The following is an 18,102-nucleotide window of genomic DNA, read 5'->3' as shown; positions in this document are numbered from 1 at the left end:
GGGGAGGGATGCAGTAATACCTGCAAAGCACTTGGTGTGTGGGGCACCTGTGGAAGATCCGTGGCTTTGCAGGCAGCCCCAGGGCTGGAGCAGTGAGTCCTGCACAGCTGGAAAGGAAATCCTAAACCACTTGCCATTTCCCGAATGAGGCAGGGGTCCTGCAGAAACCCGAACGTGACCACATGCTGTCGGGACTCTGGGGGCTGGCGAGGCCGTGAGTCCTGTTCTGAGCTTTGCAACTTCAGCGCTCTTTCAGTGTTGGGTGTTTGGTGGGGGTTTTTTTTCCAAATGTATTTACATAATTAGCATGAAAATAGGACATGGAAAAATACAGCCCTTTCTTCTAAAACGGGACATTGTCGGCTTGCCTGCAACTAGTGGGCAGGGTGCCACCACCCGGGCAGACATCTCCCCCACCACAGTGCTCAGCCGCCAAGGTCGACCCCAATGCTGCCGTCTCTTTGCGCTTCCCCGAGGTCTGGCCTTGTTTTCTGTCCTCCCCGAAGACGGTGTTGGCGTTGGGTAAGGATGCGGCGGTGGGAACGAAGCCCTCGCCTTCCCTCTCGCTGGCGGGGCCATGCGCAGGGGTTGGCACCCGGGTTTGGGGCCACCCGAGGCAGGCAGCCAGGCAGCCGTGTCCTCCCGGCTGGCAGCGTCCTGGCCCGTAGCAGCAAGGGGAGGTCAAGGCTGCACTGCAAGCAGCCACCATTTCAAATAAACGAGGTCTTGGTGTTAACACCTATGATTTATGTGCGTTTTCAAAGCCCCGCGTGAACATCTTTTTAGTCCTTAAAACGTAGCTTTGAAGTATGTGCTGTTTGTTATCTCCCTTCTGTGGGGTAGGGAAGCTGACAGGTTTCGAATGAGATTTTAAGTATCTTCTTGCAGCATGCGCTGCAATATCCTTTGTCACGTCTGACAGCATAGCCATTCAAAACGGACAGCCATGCTTATTTGTTTATTTACATGTGATGAGTCTCTTTGCCCTTACACCTGTATCCAAGAGCAGATTATAAAAACAACCCAGTAAAGGATGGTGATTTTGGCAATGCTAGAAAGCAACCCGCAGAAGTGCTGCTTGCAGAACAAGCCAGGCTCGGCAGCCCTTGGCCATCACGCCATTGCCAGGGGCTGAGGGATGTCAACGTGGATGCGAGGCCGATGCAGTGCCCACGACACCCTTCTCCCTCTCTGCAAGTCAAAAGCAGAAGCACTCGCTGCTCATTTGAGTAGACAGGTAGATGGCCAGTATAAGTCAAGCGCATGGTTTTGCTTCCAACTTGCTCCAAATACCCATGAGCATCCATGCCCTGAAGGATGGCCACATAAGAGGAGCAGCTGTCTCCTTGGGAGAGGAGGAGAGGGGAGGTCAAGAAGCTGTCTGCTGTGGCAGGGACGGCTTGCAGAAGGGAAACCACACCAGAGGGAAGGTATTTCCCCCTACCCTGCGGGGATGCACTTGCATTTCCATCTTCCGCCAGGACACAGCAGCTCCGGTGCTTTCCATCGCCTCAATCCAGGCCATCACAAGGTAAGGGAGATGTTGCTGGATCATTTCAGAGGGATGCCACCAGCCAGTACCTATTGCCTACTGGAAGTGACATTTCACTTTGAAGAGTGTATGGAGAGTATTAGGAAGGGGAGAGCACGTGCACTGCCATAGCCATGCTAGTTAAATCAGAAATACAAATATCGGCATTTTACAGGTGACTTCTGGTTTTATGCAAGTCCTCCACCTTCCCAGAAATAAATTGTCGGGTCAAAGGTGAATGACAGCATGAGGGTTGAGTGGATAAACCAATTTTCTGCCGTTTGCAGGGATTGGAGGAGGTGTGGAGGGGAAGGTTTTTAAAGTATCAGATACCTGGCTCCCAGGAGTTTCCTTTACAAAAGCCCTTGCCTCTGAGATGCCTGGTGATGATTGTGGTCTAGAAAGCTGGAAACTTGACAGCCCTGTGCTCAAGTGAGGAAAGGAAGAGCACCTTGCCAAGTGTTCACTATTCCCCTACTCCCCCAGGACACAGCAACATTAAATGACATGAGGAAAAGGGACGCAGGGGAGGGGGAGCAAGAAGCTGCGGAAGGTGGAGGAGCAGAAGGGTTTCTGAAATGTGTCAGACAAAGGCAACTCACCCGCGGCTGTGGTGTCTCTCCAAAACACAGAACCACTATTCTCCTTTACAGTGGGTTAGAAATCTGACAAATCCAGCCCATGGACTGGCCACCTTCAAGATTTTTTTTTTCTTTCTTTCTTATGAAGAGCCCTCATTGGTCTGCTTTTGGTGAACTGCCAAGCAATTCACATTAATTTGCCTGACCAGCTGTAAGAACCCGATTGCCCTCTCGCGGTCCTCATTACGCACCCTTCCTGCTGATCTAAATACAGAAAGGTCAGGAGAGTGAGCTTCAGTAAATTATTAGAGATACACCGTTAATTGCTGTCCTGTGTCAGCTTGTTCTCTTGCATCTCTACACTGTCTCTGCAGTTTGGTCTCCTAAGGAAAGACTGGTTCCCTTGCTCCAGAAGAGAAGAGGATCAAGAAATCCTAGGGGGAAAAAATGGGCGAGGGGCTGATTGCCTCATGGTCACCCTCTCAAAGACCTTCTTTACACCATGGACCTTGAAAAAGAAAATATCTGTTACTGTTATCCATATCAACTCATTCGCAACATGCATTTCGCATGTCCAGAGCCTTGACTATTGCACTTGCTTGAGAGAAGTGCTGCAACAGCTGTTCCTGCAAAAGCCTGGTCTATGCAGGGCTTTCAATGGTCCTTGCACCATCACAGCTCTACTCATGTTTTCACCGAGCCTGTAACAGCATTAAATGTCCTACTGCAGCACAGCAGCGGGGGGTTCTTCCAGGGACTCAAGCCGAGTGACTGATGCCCAGCAGATCAGTTTTTAACTGCTGAGCATCTACATGGAAGTTACTAAAAAGTGAAAAATTCCTGGCCGCTATGATATTTCCAACCCACCCATCGGGTGCTGCATCCTTCCCAAGCACACAATCCCAACCACATCATTCCCCAAGGCTGGAGTCCAGGAGCCAGCACGCTGGTTATCTTGCAAATTGTTCCCCACCTGACTTTCCCTCCAGAGCACCTAGACAGCGATTTGTGGTTTTCTTGTCTTTAATGAGGAATGCAGCTTTGGCTGTCGTCTTTGCTTTGGGTTGTTTTTTTTTAAACCCATTGCCATGGTAAATGGAGTTGAGGAAAGAGCAAGAAAACTGTGAAGAATGACCCAAGCTAAGAAGATGTTGTAGAGGGAAGGTGAACTAGAAATGCATGGTTTCTCAATTAAGTTTTAAACTACCAAAAAATGTTAGTCAAAAATCTACACAGAATGAAGTTCCTGCTGCTCCCACAAATCCTGACATCCTCCTTTTGAAGTCAATGGTTGAACATCCTATCGCTTTGGCAGTAAGAAATCAAGCACATAAATAGCGATGAAGATCTGGGCTATGCAAAATCCACTTGCTAATTAGCAGCTTTCCCTGGTGGCATTACCTGCTCCAAAATACGAACTTAAATTTTAAAAAGTCATCAAACAACCCCCAAATCTGTCCTCCAAATCTCTGCCTTTTAGGAGTAGGAAGATCATGTGCTAAGTGTGAGGGAGAATATACTGATGCCCTGTCATCTTCCTGGTCCTGCAGGCAGGCAGTTTCGAAGTCTCTATTGCTCTTGACACCCAGACCAGCAGTATTACACCGCATTGCTGGGTGCTGAGCAGTAACAGCGGGGTGTCTTCAGGCTCAATAGTGTTATGCATTTATCAAAGCAATGGCACATTACATTTGTAAGCAATGTACTGAAATACAATGAAAATATTTGATGAGTCAGCAAACTGAGTGTAACACATGAGGCTGCATTCACCATGGATCACTTCACCTGAAGCTCTCTGTAGGTATCTTCATCCATCCTCCCTTTATTCAGACGCTCAAAGCCCAGCACGAAGCCTTCATCCTACTGCATGGAGATAGAAACACCACCAGCTGATTTTGAAAGAAGTTGATTTTCCTTGAAACTTTCAGAAGCACAGGCTGCATACACATTTAATATTGAGCGCCCTTTTGAAAACGGTATGACTCATCTCAAAGATAGATGCGATGATAGGAATGAAGAGTTGTGAACTTTGTTTAGGGGCAGCCAGCTGAGGGTCAGCAAGCAGCCATCCAGACATGGCCAGAGATGAGGCTTAGCAAGCCCAGGATGGATACAGGGATGGGAGAAGTCGGGAGGAGAGCATTGGACAGCTTCTGCCCTCGCATCTTTTTTGGGCATAGAGGTTGGTACACCACAGTTCCTGCCTTTTTTACCAGGAAGTACCTGCCAACACTCTTGTTTTTCATTGGATCTGTGTAGCCATGAGCAGATTGTGTGGCCAGGCAAGCCAACTGGGGGTTATATTACGAATTGGCTTATTAAGAGCTGAAAGGTGGTTTTGCAAAGACCTGAACGTCATAAGGCATGATAACCTCTTCAGGCAAACAAACAGGATTTTTTGTCAATTTGCAATCCTTTATGATATTGAAAGGGCACAGAGCTGCAGATTGTCCCTGATTTTCAGACGAATTGCTCTACTAGTATAAAAGATATTCTCATAATAGTCCCAAATTTGTTGATTGCTTCAAGTGCCAGAATCCTTAATGTTCTGCTATTTTAAACATAGGGAAATTGATTCAACACTTATCATCTCTTTAGAGATGCAAATTTATTGAAAAAGATGCCACTTCTTCCTAAGCTTCAGGCAAGCTCTGATACTTAGCTTTCTGGGCACAAGCAGGTTTTTACGAGGACTTGTGATTTTAACTACAGTGATTTATTTTCCTTCTAAAGGCTGGGAGAAGCAGAGGAAAATTGACTGTATAGTCTACAGAGAAAAAAAAGATACTGGTACAAGCACTGGTGTGAACTGACACAGATACAGCAGTATCTGGCACATCATACCCTGAGGGTCTTTTCCCAAGCACGGACACTGGTCCAGACCTTGCCCTAACTTCTGTTGCAATTGCTCTGTCAGTAGGTCCACAGTGAGTTGGAAGCATCACTTATTTCTGTTACAGTCACTTGCTTTAGGGGAAGAGTGATATAAAAGCGAGTGCAGGCAGTGACAGCAATGATATTGGCCAGGTCAACACCCCATGGCAAAAGAAGATCCCCCGCTTCCCAAATTTAGCCTACACTTCTAAAAGCAAAAAGCATTGATCATTCATCTGCAATTAAAAGCTCTTCTCTGAAAGTCAGACCGGTTCCCAACTTCAGTCTGTTGGGATACCTTCCTGCACAGGCAAGTGCTGCGTTAACGTTGCAGGCATGAGGCTGCTGTTAGGATTGGATGAGAAAATCTGCAGCCTGGTCCTAGCTCTGCTGCTGAGAGCCTTCTTTTTGATTTGGCATAGTCACTTAGCACCTTATAAGATGGAGATTTGTGTGTACTACATAGGAATGCTGTTCATGCCTTAAAGCTTGTGAAAATATGAGTTCCTCCTGCGGAAAAAGGTTTTTTTTTAAAAAAAATGGTTAAGTCTCAGCTATTTGATCATGTGTTATTATTCAGCATGATTCATATATTAATACCATACTGAGAATGTCTCTATAAAGCCTAATATTATGCTTCTGGGATTAAGCAATATTTCTTAAGCTGTTTCTTATCCCAGTATTTTTGCAGAGAAGCTGGAACAGGGCCAGTTCATGCAAGGTGCGTACACATTAGTGGTTAGCTCAGGTCAGGAGAGCACTTACAAAGTGAATGCCCCAATCATCCCCACTTACCCTGCTGTGGTTTGCATCATGGAGAGGTCACACGAAGTGGATTCCTCTCAGATTAAAGGTGGACAGCGCCCACATTGCAATCTCAGCACTCTTCTGCATTATGGATCTGCTCCTGGGCTATACTACTTGGTAGTGTAGACACAGCTACAGTATATTTACTGCACCTTAAAATCTCTTGATGGCATTTGGGAAGCAAGTTCACTGGCTGGATTAACTAACCACCAAACCTAGTATCTTCACTGGCTAATGTTTAATCAGGGGCTTTATTTTCTTGTTTACACCAGTTTGTTTATGATGCTGAGTCCATCCTCAGTAGCATGGAAGAAAAATCTGACTCTGTTCCTGAGGTAAAGCACCTTAGTCTTTTGCATGAGCCTGAAAGAATTAATATGGAGTAAGACAGGGTTACCACAGAACTGGTTTTTGGAAGTGCCCATTCACTTCTGGGGATCAGGTTCAATCAGTATCTTTTCTCCCAGGGGGAACTGGCAATCTCCCTTGTCCTAAGACCCACTAACTCCCCTTTGAAAAGAGCAGGGAACCACTTCAGAGCCTGCTGCTGCTGAGTAGTCCCCATCCCTACCCTTCCTTTCCTCCTTCAGTCTCCACTATCCAGACACAAGCAGCCAGCTCTCTTCCCTAATTACACAGCAACTGCATACCTAAATATATTTCTTGCATCATGAGGGATGTCCTCCTGCTCCAGCGTGGGGTCCTTCCCATGGGAGACAGTCCACCATGAACTTCTCCAACATGAGTCCTTCCCATGGGCTGCAGTTCTTCATGGACTGCTCCAGCGTGGGTCCTTCCATGGGCTGCAGTCCTTCAGGCACAGACTGCTCCAGCACAGGCTTTCCCATGGAGTCACGGCCATCTTCGGGGTTATCCCCCTGCTCCAGCATAGGGTCCTCCCCGGGCTGCAGGTGGGCACCTGCTCCCCCGCTCCCCTCCACGGGCTGGGGGGGGACAGCCTGCCGTCTCACCACGGGCTGCAGGGGCATCCCCTCCTCCCCCGCTCCTCCTCCCCTCCTTCTTCACTGACCTTGCTGTCTGCACAGGGGTTTCTCTCACATCCCGCTCCCCTCTCTGCTGCAGGTTTCCCTTCTTAAATATTTTATCCCAGAGGCGCTACCACCATCACTGATGGTCTCGGCCTTGGAGCCGGGGAAGCTTCTAGCAGCTTCTCACAGGAGCCACCCCTGCAGCTCCTCCCCCCCACCAAAACCCCATCACACAAACCCAATACACTATCACAGTCCCAAGACTTTTGAAGCATGGGAGTAAAACTCATGCTGCTCACTGAACTATTTGATAGCTGTTTTCCCGAGCAGATGCTTGGTTATTTTTGTTAGTGATTACAATATCTGGCAGTAGGAAAATGTTAAGGAGGTGTCAGAGCTACAGAGGAAAAAGCCAACTCCCAAGTTATGAAGGGGTGATGGCAGAATTTATGGGCTGGCTGGGGTTGCAAAGAAGTGGACAATTACATCTTACTTGCAACATGCAGGGAACGTTTTCCTTCAGATGAGGCTCTGTACAAGTGTGCCTTGAAGATTTTCACACAGGGTCTTACAACAAAGCTAGCTGGTCTGGGAAGAAACGCCAGTCAAAATTTTCACGCAAAACCTTCAATATGATATTTAGTGCATTTTTACACTTTGCCTCCAGAAAGCCCTGTTTTTACAAAAGTTCGGGAGAATTAAAATCACTGGCAGACATACCAGACCTACGGATTCTGTGGGATTTCAAGTCAAATTCATACAATTCCTTCCAAGATATCCCATCAGTTGTCTTATTTAGCTTGTCAGTGCCATTTTTAAAACATATGGTTCAACTAAATCCAACAGCACATAGAAAAAAAAAAAAGTCAGCCTTGCTCCAGCCCCTGCTTCCAACAGCATCTGCCCCAAAAGCCAGGGAGACGTGGGTACCCCCACTACACACAGCACACAAACTCACTGGCAGGCCTGAATGAAAGTTAGCAGCAGGGTCAAACATCTCACCAAAACTCTTGTGCAGATCCCTTTAGCAAGATAGTTTTAACCCACTTTTTCTCCAAGTTCCACCTCTCTCCTCTCAGCCACAGGGTAATGGTAGCAATGAATTTTGTGTTTTATTTACAACGAAGCTGCAAGATCAAGTCAGGCTAGCTCAGACCATGGCTCCGCGAGAGAGCGTCCTCAATGTACCCAGCAGCAGCAGCAGCTTGAGGTGTTTCACCCTCTCACATCTAGCCCTTTCTTTCCCTGTTGTCCAAAGGAATATTGCTTAGTCCCAATGAAGGCAAAGCCAAGGAGGGGCAGGAAGATGGGTCCATTCACAAGGTCTTTGTCATTTACAATAAATTTAGAGCAAGGGTGAATACAGCTAATGCATTCGTAAGGTTTCAACGCCCACCTCCTTTCCTGTAAATTCCTGCAGGACTTTGGCAGCAGAAAGCATACATGTGCTAGAAATAATGGAATTACAGAAGAAAGAAAGGAAGGGAGTGTAAGCAGTGGGAATAGGAAGAAATAGCCAAACAGATACCTTTCACTTTATATACACACCCTTCTCACGTAAACCAGAGGCTAACTATTAGTTCGTTAATCAGCTTATCTTCTGAGAACAGGGTTTGGGTGTACAATATCCATAACAATCAACTACTTTTAAGTTCACATGTCTGCGCCAACGATTTCCCAACATTGCAACTTTTGTTTTTAAGGCAAGCGTCAGCAATGCTCTTTTTCCTTTGATACTACATGTATTTGTGTGTGTATAAAAAACTGTAAATAACCAGGTAGATTCAAGATGTTGTCATTCATCGTTAGGAGCTGAACCCAAGACTCTCAGAGTTACCAGCAGAAGCCTTCATCCCATCAACATGCCCATTGCTGGGCAGCTGTGTTTTCCATAGGATCCCTCTGACTCAGCAGCTAGCAGGAAATGCATAGCACACTGAACAATGAAGCATGGGCAATTACTGAAAGTGTTCTCCATTACAAGTAATTCCAGGTTACATTTCTCTTAGTTTCCAAATTTAAAAAAAAAAAAAAAAAAAAGACATGCATGGATTGTTGAATTTTTTTTTTAATTCAAATAAATGGACTTTAAAGGAGGAAAAAAGACTGTAAAGCATTGCACAGCAGACTGTTTCTATACATAGCTATAAACAGGCCTATAGCTAGCTTATAATAAAGCAAACTGTGCAAATCAACTTAGGCACAGTATCTTCAAAATAGATGTACTACCCACAGTTAAGCTTTGAGCTATTCCAAGCAATGCTGAAGAAAACATTTTCCTATCAGTCTGCCTTCTCAACAAAATCAATTCAGCCAAGACTTACGACAGGAGGGGGATGCTTTGGTGGAACAAGAAAGGGTAGTGCTGCATGCTCTTACAAATGCGTGGCTCTCATCAGGGGACTGGGACACCTTTCGCCTGGAGGTGACCGTGCCTGTGGTTTAGCTGGAGTGACTCAAGCTGCGCCTGCCCACAGGGCTGGTCAGCCCTCAGGGGTGGAACAAGGGCAGAGGTGGATCGGAGTTTTTCTGCACATGGCTAAAATTTGAAAGAGGAGCTCGGGCATTGCTGCAATCGTATTTTAAGGTGTCCAACACAGACAAGCAGGTGACTGAATTTGTTCCTTTGGAAACCAAGCCTTTTTATTAAAAAAAAAAAAAAGTAACAATATTTGAAATTATGACAATCTAATTGAATCAATTTAAGTCATTATTGGTTATTATTCCTAAAGCAATTCTAGTTATGGGAAAAGTCATAAGCAGGTCATGTTTGCTGGTGAAGTTTTAATAAAAGTCAAACCACTGAAATGGATGAAGTCACTGAACAGAAACCATCAGAAACCAAAGGTGTCTTGAACTGCTAACCTCATTATAGCCAGCAGGCAGCTCTCCCATGAATGCGAAGGAATATTTACTTAGTTTCAGTTTGTTCAGATAATTGCATTCCATATGCACTGTTAAGTCACATTTAACTAACTGGCATATAAGAGATGTTCCTACTTTATGTGGAAAAATTAGCATAAGGTGGTAAGATCTGCTAGTACTAAAATCCTGGAGGATTACAACCTACCAGGAATAATCAGGAATACCTTTTTCATTAACAGGTTTCATCAAAACGTATTTTAGTCAACTTCTTTCTCCAGCATAGAATCACAGAATAGTTTGGGTTGGAAGGGACCTTAAAGGTCATCTAGTTCCAACCCCCCTGCCATGGGCAGGGACACCTTCCACTAGACCAGGTTGCTCAAAGCCCCATCCAACCTGGCCTGGAACACTTCCAGGGATGGGGCATCCACAACCTCTCTAGGCAACCTGGTCCAGCATCTCATCACCCTCACAGTAAAGACTTTCTAATATCTAATCTAAATCTACCCTCTTTCAATTTAAAGCCATTATCCCTTGTCCTATCACTACCTGCCCTTGGAAAAAGTCCCTCACCAGCTTTCTTGTAGGCTCCATTTAAGTCCTGGAAGGCTGCTACAGGGTGTCCCCCGAGCCTTCTCTTCTCCAGGTTCAATAACCCCAATTCTCTCAGCCTGTCTTCATAGGAGAATCCCTCTGATCATGTTCATGGTCCTTCTCTGGGGTCGCTCCAACAGGTCCATGTCTTTCTTATATTGGGGGCCCCAGAGCTGAATACATGTTATAGATATTGCCAACTAATTAAAAGAACACTTAACTGCTTTTCTGCAAGTAATCTGAATTCCAATTTCCATCTGAATCAAACTTGGCACAAATCATGAACAAATGAACAACCATCTAATAGGATAGACAATGTTTACTATTTCTGAATATAAGAAACATTAAATTTTAAGAGCCCAAATCAAAATGTCAGGCTGGCAATGGCTTTAAAACACACTCACAGGTGTATTTAGAAAAAGGACAGAAAGTTGCAACCACCCTTTCTGATCTTAAAAGTTGCCTACTGAAGCCTCCACATGGTTCACCTTCACAAAACATGTTCCACATACCTAAGAGAGCTGTGCGAAGGGTGGAGATCCCAGGAGCTTCTCAGGCAGGAGATGCCAGGAGCCACTCGGGACACAGTGGCAGGGAGGGGACGGGCTGGTCACACACGTGTAGGGACTGGCCTGTTTACGCCCGCAAGTGGGCTGTGGGCCACCATGTTACTCACCAGCCCTGTGGGCAGCCAGACGCTGTAGTCTGGGTGTGCAATGTGCAGCTAAACAGCTCACAAACAACAGGTTGGCTGCCCTTGATACGATGCATCTCCAGGGGATGCAAAGGATGGCCAAATGTAGTTTAAAAGTGGTGTAGTTCTGTGAAAATATGCTGATTTGGTTACCAATAAAAAGGGAGGGGAAGAAATCTTTTAGGAAGGGATAGCAGGGAAACACGACCTAGAGTACAAATACAAAACAAGGCAGCAATTGATTATCTGAATGAATCCCACTTGCTGATCCACACCATAATTAAACTGGCGATTCAAATCAATGTAGCCTGGTGTTGTCTTACCCTCTTAAGTTTCATGTATTTTATTTACACATATTTAGTAAGCTTCTCATGACATGTCCTGGATCTCAGAGTACATGAGCAACCAGTGAATGATAAGCAATGAAAATGCTCCACTGCTGCTTTTCCATTTAAGTGCAAATAATGTCAACAGAACTCAGGAATAAGCTCCAGCAATGGGGAAAAGGCATCAGAGAAATGTCTCCCTGCTTATTTAGATCTTAAGCTGGGGAAAAAGACAGGAGCAGTATTAGCATTAATTAGAACCCCAGCTACCATGCAGATCTCCTGCACCAAAGTGTAAAATCCCAAATTGGTACAAGCTTGTTAAAACGAGCACTTTCACTGTCAGAGGAGGAACGGGGGGGAGAAAGAGGAAAAAAAAAAAAAGGGAGAGCAATTCTGGCTTTCCATCAAGTATATTTCATAATTGTCTGTTAAAATATGCACCCACATCACAAAGACTTTTAAAAAAACAAGTATTTTTAAATGTATGTACAATGATGCAAAAATATGCCCAAATATGTATCTTATGCAAAAAAAATAAACCATTTAATAAAATCTCCCTTCAAATGTCGCCTTGCTCTTCAACACCTTAAAAAAAAAAAGAAAAAAAGGAAAGAGCTCAGTAAACAAACAGGCATTAAAACACAAACTAACAGAAAGACAAAAGCAGTGCAAAGCAGACACTTAAAAATGGAGAGGCATCCAGTTCAGCTTCCTATTCCCCTGGATTACACCACAACTACAGCACCACTTGTCCTATGTCAGTTGAATTTTGGTTTTAAAAAGTCAGCTTGGTGTTCAAGCTATAAGAAGCTGCCTGTGGCACTCATTTTCCACGCAAGCAAAAAAAGTTAATGATAATCCAACTAAGCACCCTTTAAACCCCCTTAAACAGGGGTGAATTTCACCCTAGGCAAATATTTCATGTTCTCTGTATTCCTGCCAAGCACAGAGATCCCATCCAACAAACAATATGGACTAAAGTCTACCTGGACAACTGTGGTGGGAGAGAGACTTCTGCTGTTTCACAGTTAATTGTTTAGTCATCTCTTCTTTCTACATTCTCTAGGAAACTGTGAAGAGGGCTCTGGTCTTACAATTTCAGTTAAGTCCAGTATCTTATATTTGTGACACTGCAATTTCACTGGTAACTGGGCTCCTAAACATTTCTGAAGACTAGGTCTTAATGTCCAAGTTAAATGAGACACTTCAGTTGCAAAAGAAAATGCTGATCTGGTTCTTATTTGGATGTGTTCAGGTGACTGATGTATATCCTTCATCTTGCTAGAGTAACTGCCCTCAGGGTACAGTGGGCTGTATGTGAAATACAGCTCTTGTTTGCAAAAGCAATCTGAGGAGGTTTCACTATTGCTCCCTATAGGAAAGGTGGCAGGAATTGAAGCACTATTTAAAAAACCTGCTTATAAGGCACTGGTGCAGCAAGGTTTGTGATGAACGTGGTTTTATGATTTCTATTTTCCAACTGTTTAAAAGTAAGTCCATTAAATCAACCCTAAACAGCAATAAAAAGACATTAGAAAAGTCCCAAACAAAAAAAATCAACTTAGTATTGAAACTTAATTTATGACAGTCCCACTTCAGTGCACACACTAGCTCCTGCATGTTTTTTTAAACTCATTGTTGGCTCATGCTCACCCTATATACAAAAGTCCCCCATAAAGCCACGATGGGCTGAATATCTTCTACAAACAAGAACTTTTTAGATGACATGATACAGGTACACATTAAACTTACAGATGGTGGACAGGAACAGAGAAACATGTATTGGCTTATCCACTGTACATATCTATTTAAAGCTTTAAAAGAATAAGAATATACACAAAATATACACTGAATTCACAAAGTAAACCAGCCCTCAACATATGCTATTTTGTAGGGCTATGCACTTCTTGTATTAAAATTCCACACAGGGAACTATCTCTGTGCCAGCTCCTCTTCATAAGCAATAGGATCACTTCAAGGTAAATTAGTTCTTCATGTATATGTAACAGAAATAGCAAAAGCTCAGCCTCTAGTCATCACTGTCACTCCCAGACTCACTCAACTGCAAGTCATTTCCTATGGAAAACAAAAAACAAAACACAAGTGAGTAGGCGTTAATTCACATTTCATGGCAATCAAACCAAAGAACAGTCACATCTACACTGGAAGATTTAAATAAGAATAATGCAAGAAATGAATACAAACATCGTCTGTCATTTAATGGAACTGCTCTCCATGCCCAAGAACATTAAGAGCTTCATGGGGCTAATACACGGTCGGATCCAGGCCAAACTGAATGTCCTTGGCTCCACAGCCACCAAAGCTGCTCCCTGGTGGGAGAAAGCATTCCCCATGCTAGCAGCTGTGGAAGGCATTCCACAGCCTCCACCCAGTCAAGCTCCCGTATATGGCTCTGGGACAAGGCACTGGGGAATTCCCTGGCTTTCTCGGCCCCTTTAAAATAGATTTTTTTTGTTTTAAGGCCATTTGGGTAGCCAGTGCAAGGCCTCTACATGTCAATAAACCAAAAGGATTCTTAAAGCCATTGCAACTCAAGGCTATCAGCTGAACTAAGCTGACATGCTGTGACAGTGAAGGCCCCCCTCCAAAGTGCAAAGAGAGATCAGACAAAAGGAGGCCAGGATATGGATAAAACCTACAGTCTCAGACCCTGTTTTGCAGAGCGCTTGTGATTTGGTGAGGTAAAGGGGATAAAAGGGGGCAAGAATCATGCCTGTGTTCTGGTAACTGAACCTAGCTCTTCCAGCATTCTTCCATGGCCCTGCCCCAAGCAGCTGCAGAGCAGCTATGCAACAGCTATGCCCTGGATTTCTTCATCTCCTCTCCCCTTTTATGAAACAAGAACTTGGGTTAGGGGTGATTCTACCCATGTAGATGGTCACCAGTGACTTGAATGCTCAAGGACATATTAATCCTTGCCAAAAGGACTTTAAATCCAAAGGCAAAAATCACTGCCTGAAAAAAGGAGCTACCCTACCAGTTCCCAAACTCTCCTGGAGTCAGAGGCTTCTTGACATTCAATGACCTATGCAGTATTGTTGTTGTGGCCCAGGAGAAGCAGGGAAGAGGCAGCTCACAACCAGAAACAGGGAAATGGAAGGAGTCCTACTGACTTCATTGAACTTTGGATTTCACTTGGACATTCACTACTGACAGGAAGACTGACAGGCCTCTCCAGTTTTTCAGCAGGCCTTTTCAGTATTGTCTGTACAATATACTTTCTTCTTGAAGCTGGAAATCCTACATTTATCTGTATTTAAACCCCACCAGTTCCCTATGTGTGGGTGCCAAGAGATGTACGCAAACATGCCTCAGGAGGAATTAAGAACAATTTCTGGTAACTAAGTTCTAGTTTCTTGTAAATGCAGTATTTTAACTCCACTGAGTTAGAATACACCTGATCTAGCATAAGGAAGGAGCAACACAGATGTACACCATCTCCCCAGAGAGAGTCTCATGGGACAAAACTATGCTTTAAAAATGTTTTTTACACTTTTTAAAGGGTGGAGTGAGTCTGTATTGATTCAATGCTTGCAAATGCCACAGCTGTAATATTTTAACCAAATACATGGCACTTTAAATTTCCCTTCAAAATGTGCTATTTGTGAAAATGCAGCTGAGACTAATACAGTATAAATACTCTGACAAAGCAACACCACTAATAATGAAGACCACAGAGACTGTGCATTTATGACCACAGGACAGCCTTGTGCCATTCACAATTCTTTGCAGACCTTTAACTGACGCACGTGACAACCCCGCTATTTATGTCTAATCTATGTTTTCACATTAAAATGATTCCCATCCTCTGGTGCACTAGATCCTCCCACACCGATGCTTTTCTACCCACTCGTTTCACCTGGAGGCCTGAATCAAGGCTCAGCACAGTCAATGGGGGCCACTGCACTGATGCCCACAGGTGCTCTGGACCAAACTGAAGCGATCTCCACACCTTCAGACAGGTCTCAGCTCTCTGTTCAAAAAACCTGCCCACATATTTCAGCCAGTGCAACTCCCTGGGATTACTATTTGGCAAACAGCACTTCATGGAGTTAGCCTAACATGCTAAGGAAATGAGTGGTCTCAAGTAGCTTCCCACAGCGATAAGACACAAGCCTTTACTTACGGAGCGTATTCATGAGCTGATTGCTTCCTTGTGACCTGCTGGTGCCATTAGCAACAGCATTCCTGTTGTTATACTGCTGGTGTGGTGGCTGGGAAGGGGAAACATGTGCTGGCTCTTCCCCCTCACTGCTGGAGCTTTCATCTTCACTCCCAGATGAGCTTTCTGAATCTGATGAGCTGCTTCCACTGCTGCTGCTCATCTGCTCAATAATTTCAACCTCTGCTCTCAGCTCTGAAATAAAAGGACATTCATCAGGTTGAAACCATAAACAGGGCCCCATGGAATTTTGGAAAAGAATGTGAAAATGCAATAGTTTTGTCAAGAATAATTTATCATATCAAAATATCTCACATGAAAGAGACAGACCAGGAAGGAAAAACAAAAAATTCTGAAAACTTTTTTTACTTAGTTGTTGTAGCTAAATTTAATGAAGCAACAGCATAGTATAGGTTAGTATCATAAAGCCTTCACTTCCACTACTATTATTTATAAACTTTACACTCCTCAAAGCATGTCCTGCTTCATTATTTTCAACAGGTTATATGCTCTACATACAAAGTAAGTGCATTTCCTGATTGAGTTTTACAGACCAACAGCCAGCCCATTTTTTAAAAGCATCTTAACATGGAGGAATTGAAATTGTTAGATATGACATTTAAGCTTTTAGAAAACACAAAAAGGGGGGAGAGGAGCATAGGCACATGATCACAACAGAAACTGCCTTGATTTCAGATAATGTATGAAACTGCCCCAGTGCAAAGTCACACAACTAATTTTAAACAAACTTTAGGAGCAGATGGATGACATCAGATAACTTTGCAGTGGGGCAGCTGAGAATATTCACATGTTGGGGAGTGGTAATAATACCTTAATCTGCTACAGAGTTTATAAGTAGCCAGGAAAATAGAGAGACTACTCTGAAACTGGGAAGTTATTCAAGTCAGACACACCCCACTTCAGGGCTTCCAGTGCAAAGCAACACTGGAATACCATGACAGCACCACGACAGCCACATCAGCAACAGCTAGTGTTGGCTGAACAACTGGTTACTAAACAGCTGTTAAGTCACCCCAAATCATACCATATTGTTAAATTTGTCATAATTGTAAGTGGCCTGAACACTATTAGAGGACAATTCTTTTGTATCCATCTACAAAGTCGAGTATGTAATGACTCAGTTCACCTAGGCAGGTTTCCATGAGACAACAATATTCACAAATATGTTGAGCATACGATGTGAAACCCTCAAAATTCAGGCTTTTGTTGTGCTATCAGTTCTATACCCACAGGGTTAGAAGTCAGTGCTTGCCCTGGAGAAGTCACAAGCTAAAGGGACAAGAATGAAAGAAGGGAGAGATGAGGTATTATCATCTCTGCCTAACAAATGGAGAACTGATGCCAGGAGTGATTCACCTTAGGTCAGATGTGTGTCAGAGTGAGATGAACCCCAGCTCCTCAGCTGGGGACATCCTTCTTGTGTTACGGCATAGCCAGATCATGTAAAACAAGTCTTGCCTTTATGTAAAAATGGCACAATTTTAATGCTTCTTGTCTTCAGCCCCTGCAAGGAGCAAGTCTGAACAACTGTAACTCTTCCCTTTTTTAATAAGACCCACTTTCCTTGAGCTGCTTAACACTACAGAGTAACAGCTAAGTTTTCAGCCTCCACATTATTTGCTGGAGAGAGTTCCCCTAGCTCAGCATGTATTGGTTTGAGAAACTAAGTTTTCTTTTGCTAGTTTTAAAACTGCTATTTTTCAATTTCAAAGTTCAGAGGTCAATTTCAAATGCTATAGTTATACTGAATCAGAGGTGAGGCTATTTAAGGATAGTGGGGTTGTTCCTCCAACTTACTTCCTAAATCTAGATCCCAGATGAGACTGCCTGTGTCCTCTGTACTTTAACAGTATGCCAGGTAAAACTTACTTTTTCATCTTGAAGACATAGCGTAACAGACCATTGGAAGAGGAAGGAAGAATATATGATTAGGCCAACAGAAGATATTACTTTGTACTGTAATGTCTTTCTCCCTTACTCCTTCCCAACGCAGTCTTGCAGGCTTTAAAAATCCATTTCACACCTGGAGTGTGATACACAGACAAATGAGCACTTGTAAGATCACTGTTCTCAGCCTACCCATATTGAGGATTTCGCATTGTAAATGTTCTCTGTCTTCAAGGCCAATAAATTCATAGGCAAAAGCTAAAGGAAAGGTAAACAGGAATAAGGGTTCTTTCCCTTTAAAATTCCGAGATTTAAACTTTTTTTTTCCCTAGCTTAATGATATAAAATTTCCACATACTTCTAGTGCTGAAGTTGTTAGTTTTAAGTTATAGCGATGATAATAATACATTGTTAGAGTATCTTGGATTGTAGCAAGCACAATCACCTACAGACCACAGTCCATATTGCAAAACGATTCAATAAACAAGTCTAATAAAGGACAAGTGTCTGAGAACTGCACATGTATGCTTACAGAGCTAGAGAGTCTATGGCTGAAATGGAGGAGTGTTGGCACATGGGCTGAGAAGAACATAGCAGACCAGAAAGCAGCATATAAAATAGCGTGAAGAAGGTGAAGCAATCTAAGAGGCATTGGTGGTGAAAGGGAAAAGATGCAACAAGAAAAGCACTCCAGAAATCTAGGGGGGGGGGGGGGGGGAAATAAAAAAAAGAGGTTTGAACTCAACA

At 43.8% G+C, this 18,102-nt stretch overlaps 1 protein-coding gene across 3 annotated transcripts in view; it reads right to left on the bottom strand.

Annotated features, from left to right (window-relative positions):
• Positions 1 to 10,154: 10,154 nt before the first annotated feature.
• The window catches only part of EAF1 (ELL associated factor 1), a 22,189-nt gene continuing 14,241 nt past the window's right edge, over positions 10,155 to 18,102 (bottom strand). Inside the window, exons 5-7 of one of the 3 annotated variants that reach the window (XR_774034.1) lie at positions 15,412 to 15,642; positions 15,145 to 15,258; positions 10,155 to 13,340 (exon numbers count right to left, since the gene is read on the bottom strand). Coding sequence is in view for 2 of the 3 variants with exons in the window: in XM_010562378.1 (XP_010560680.1) it covers positions 13,294 to 13,340; positions 15,412 to 15,642 (278 nt within the window). In the remaining variant the exon portion in view is untranslated. The other 2 variants (XM_010562378.1, XM_010562379.1) reach the window with 2 other exon arrangements.

The sequence above is a fragment of the Haliaeetus leucocephalus genome, unplaced genomic scaffold (genome assembly GCF_000737465.1).
Source record: "Haliaeetus leucocephalus isolate CR32 unplaced genomic scaffold, Haliaeetus_leucocephalus-4.0 Scaffold159, whole genome shotgun sequence".
In the NCBI taxonomy this organism is placed as follows: domain Eukaryota; kingdom Metazoa; phylum Chordata; class Aves; order Accipitriformes; family Accipitridae; genus Haliaeetus; species Haliaeetus leucocephalus.
This window is presented reverse-complemented; position numbering and strand designations above follow the sequence as displayed.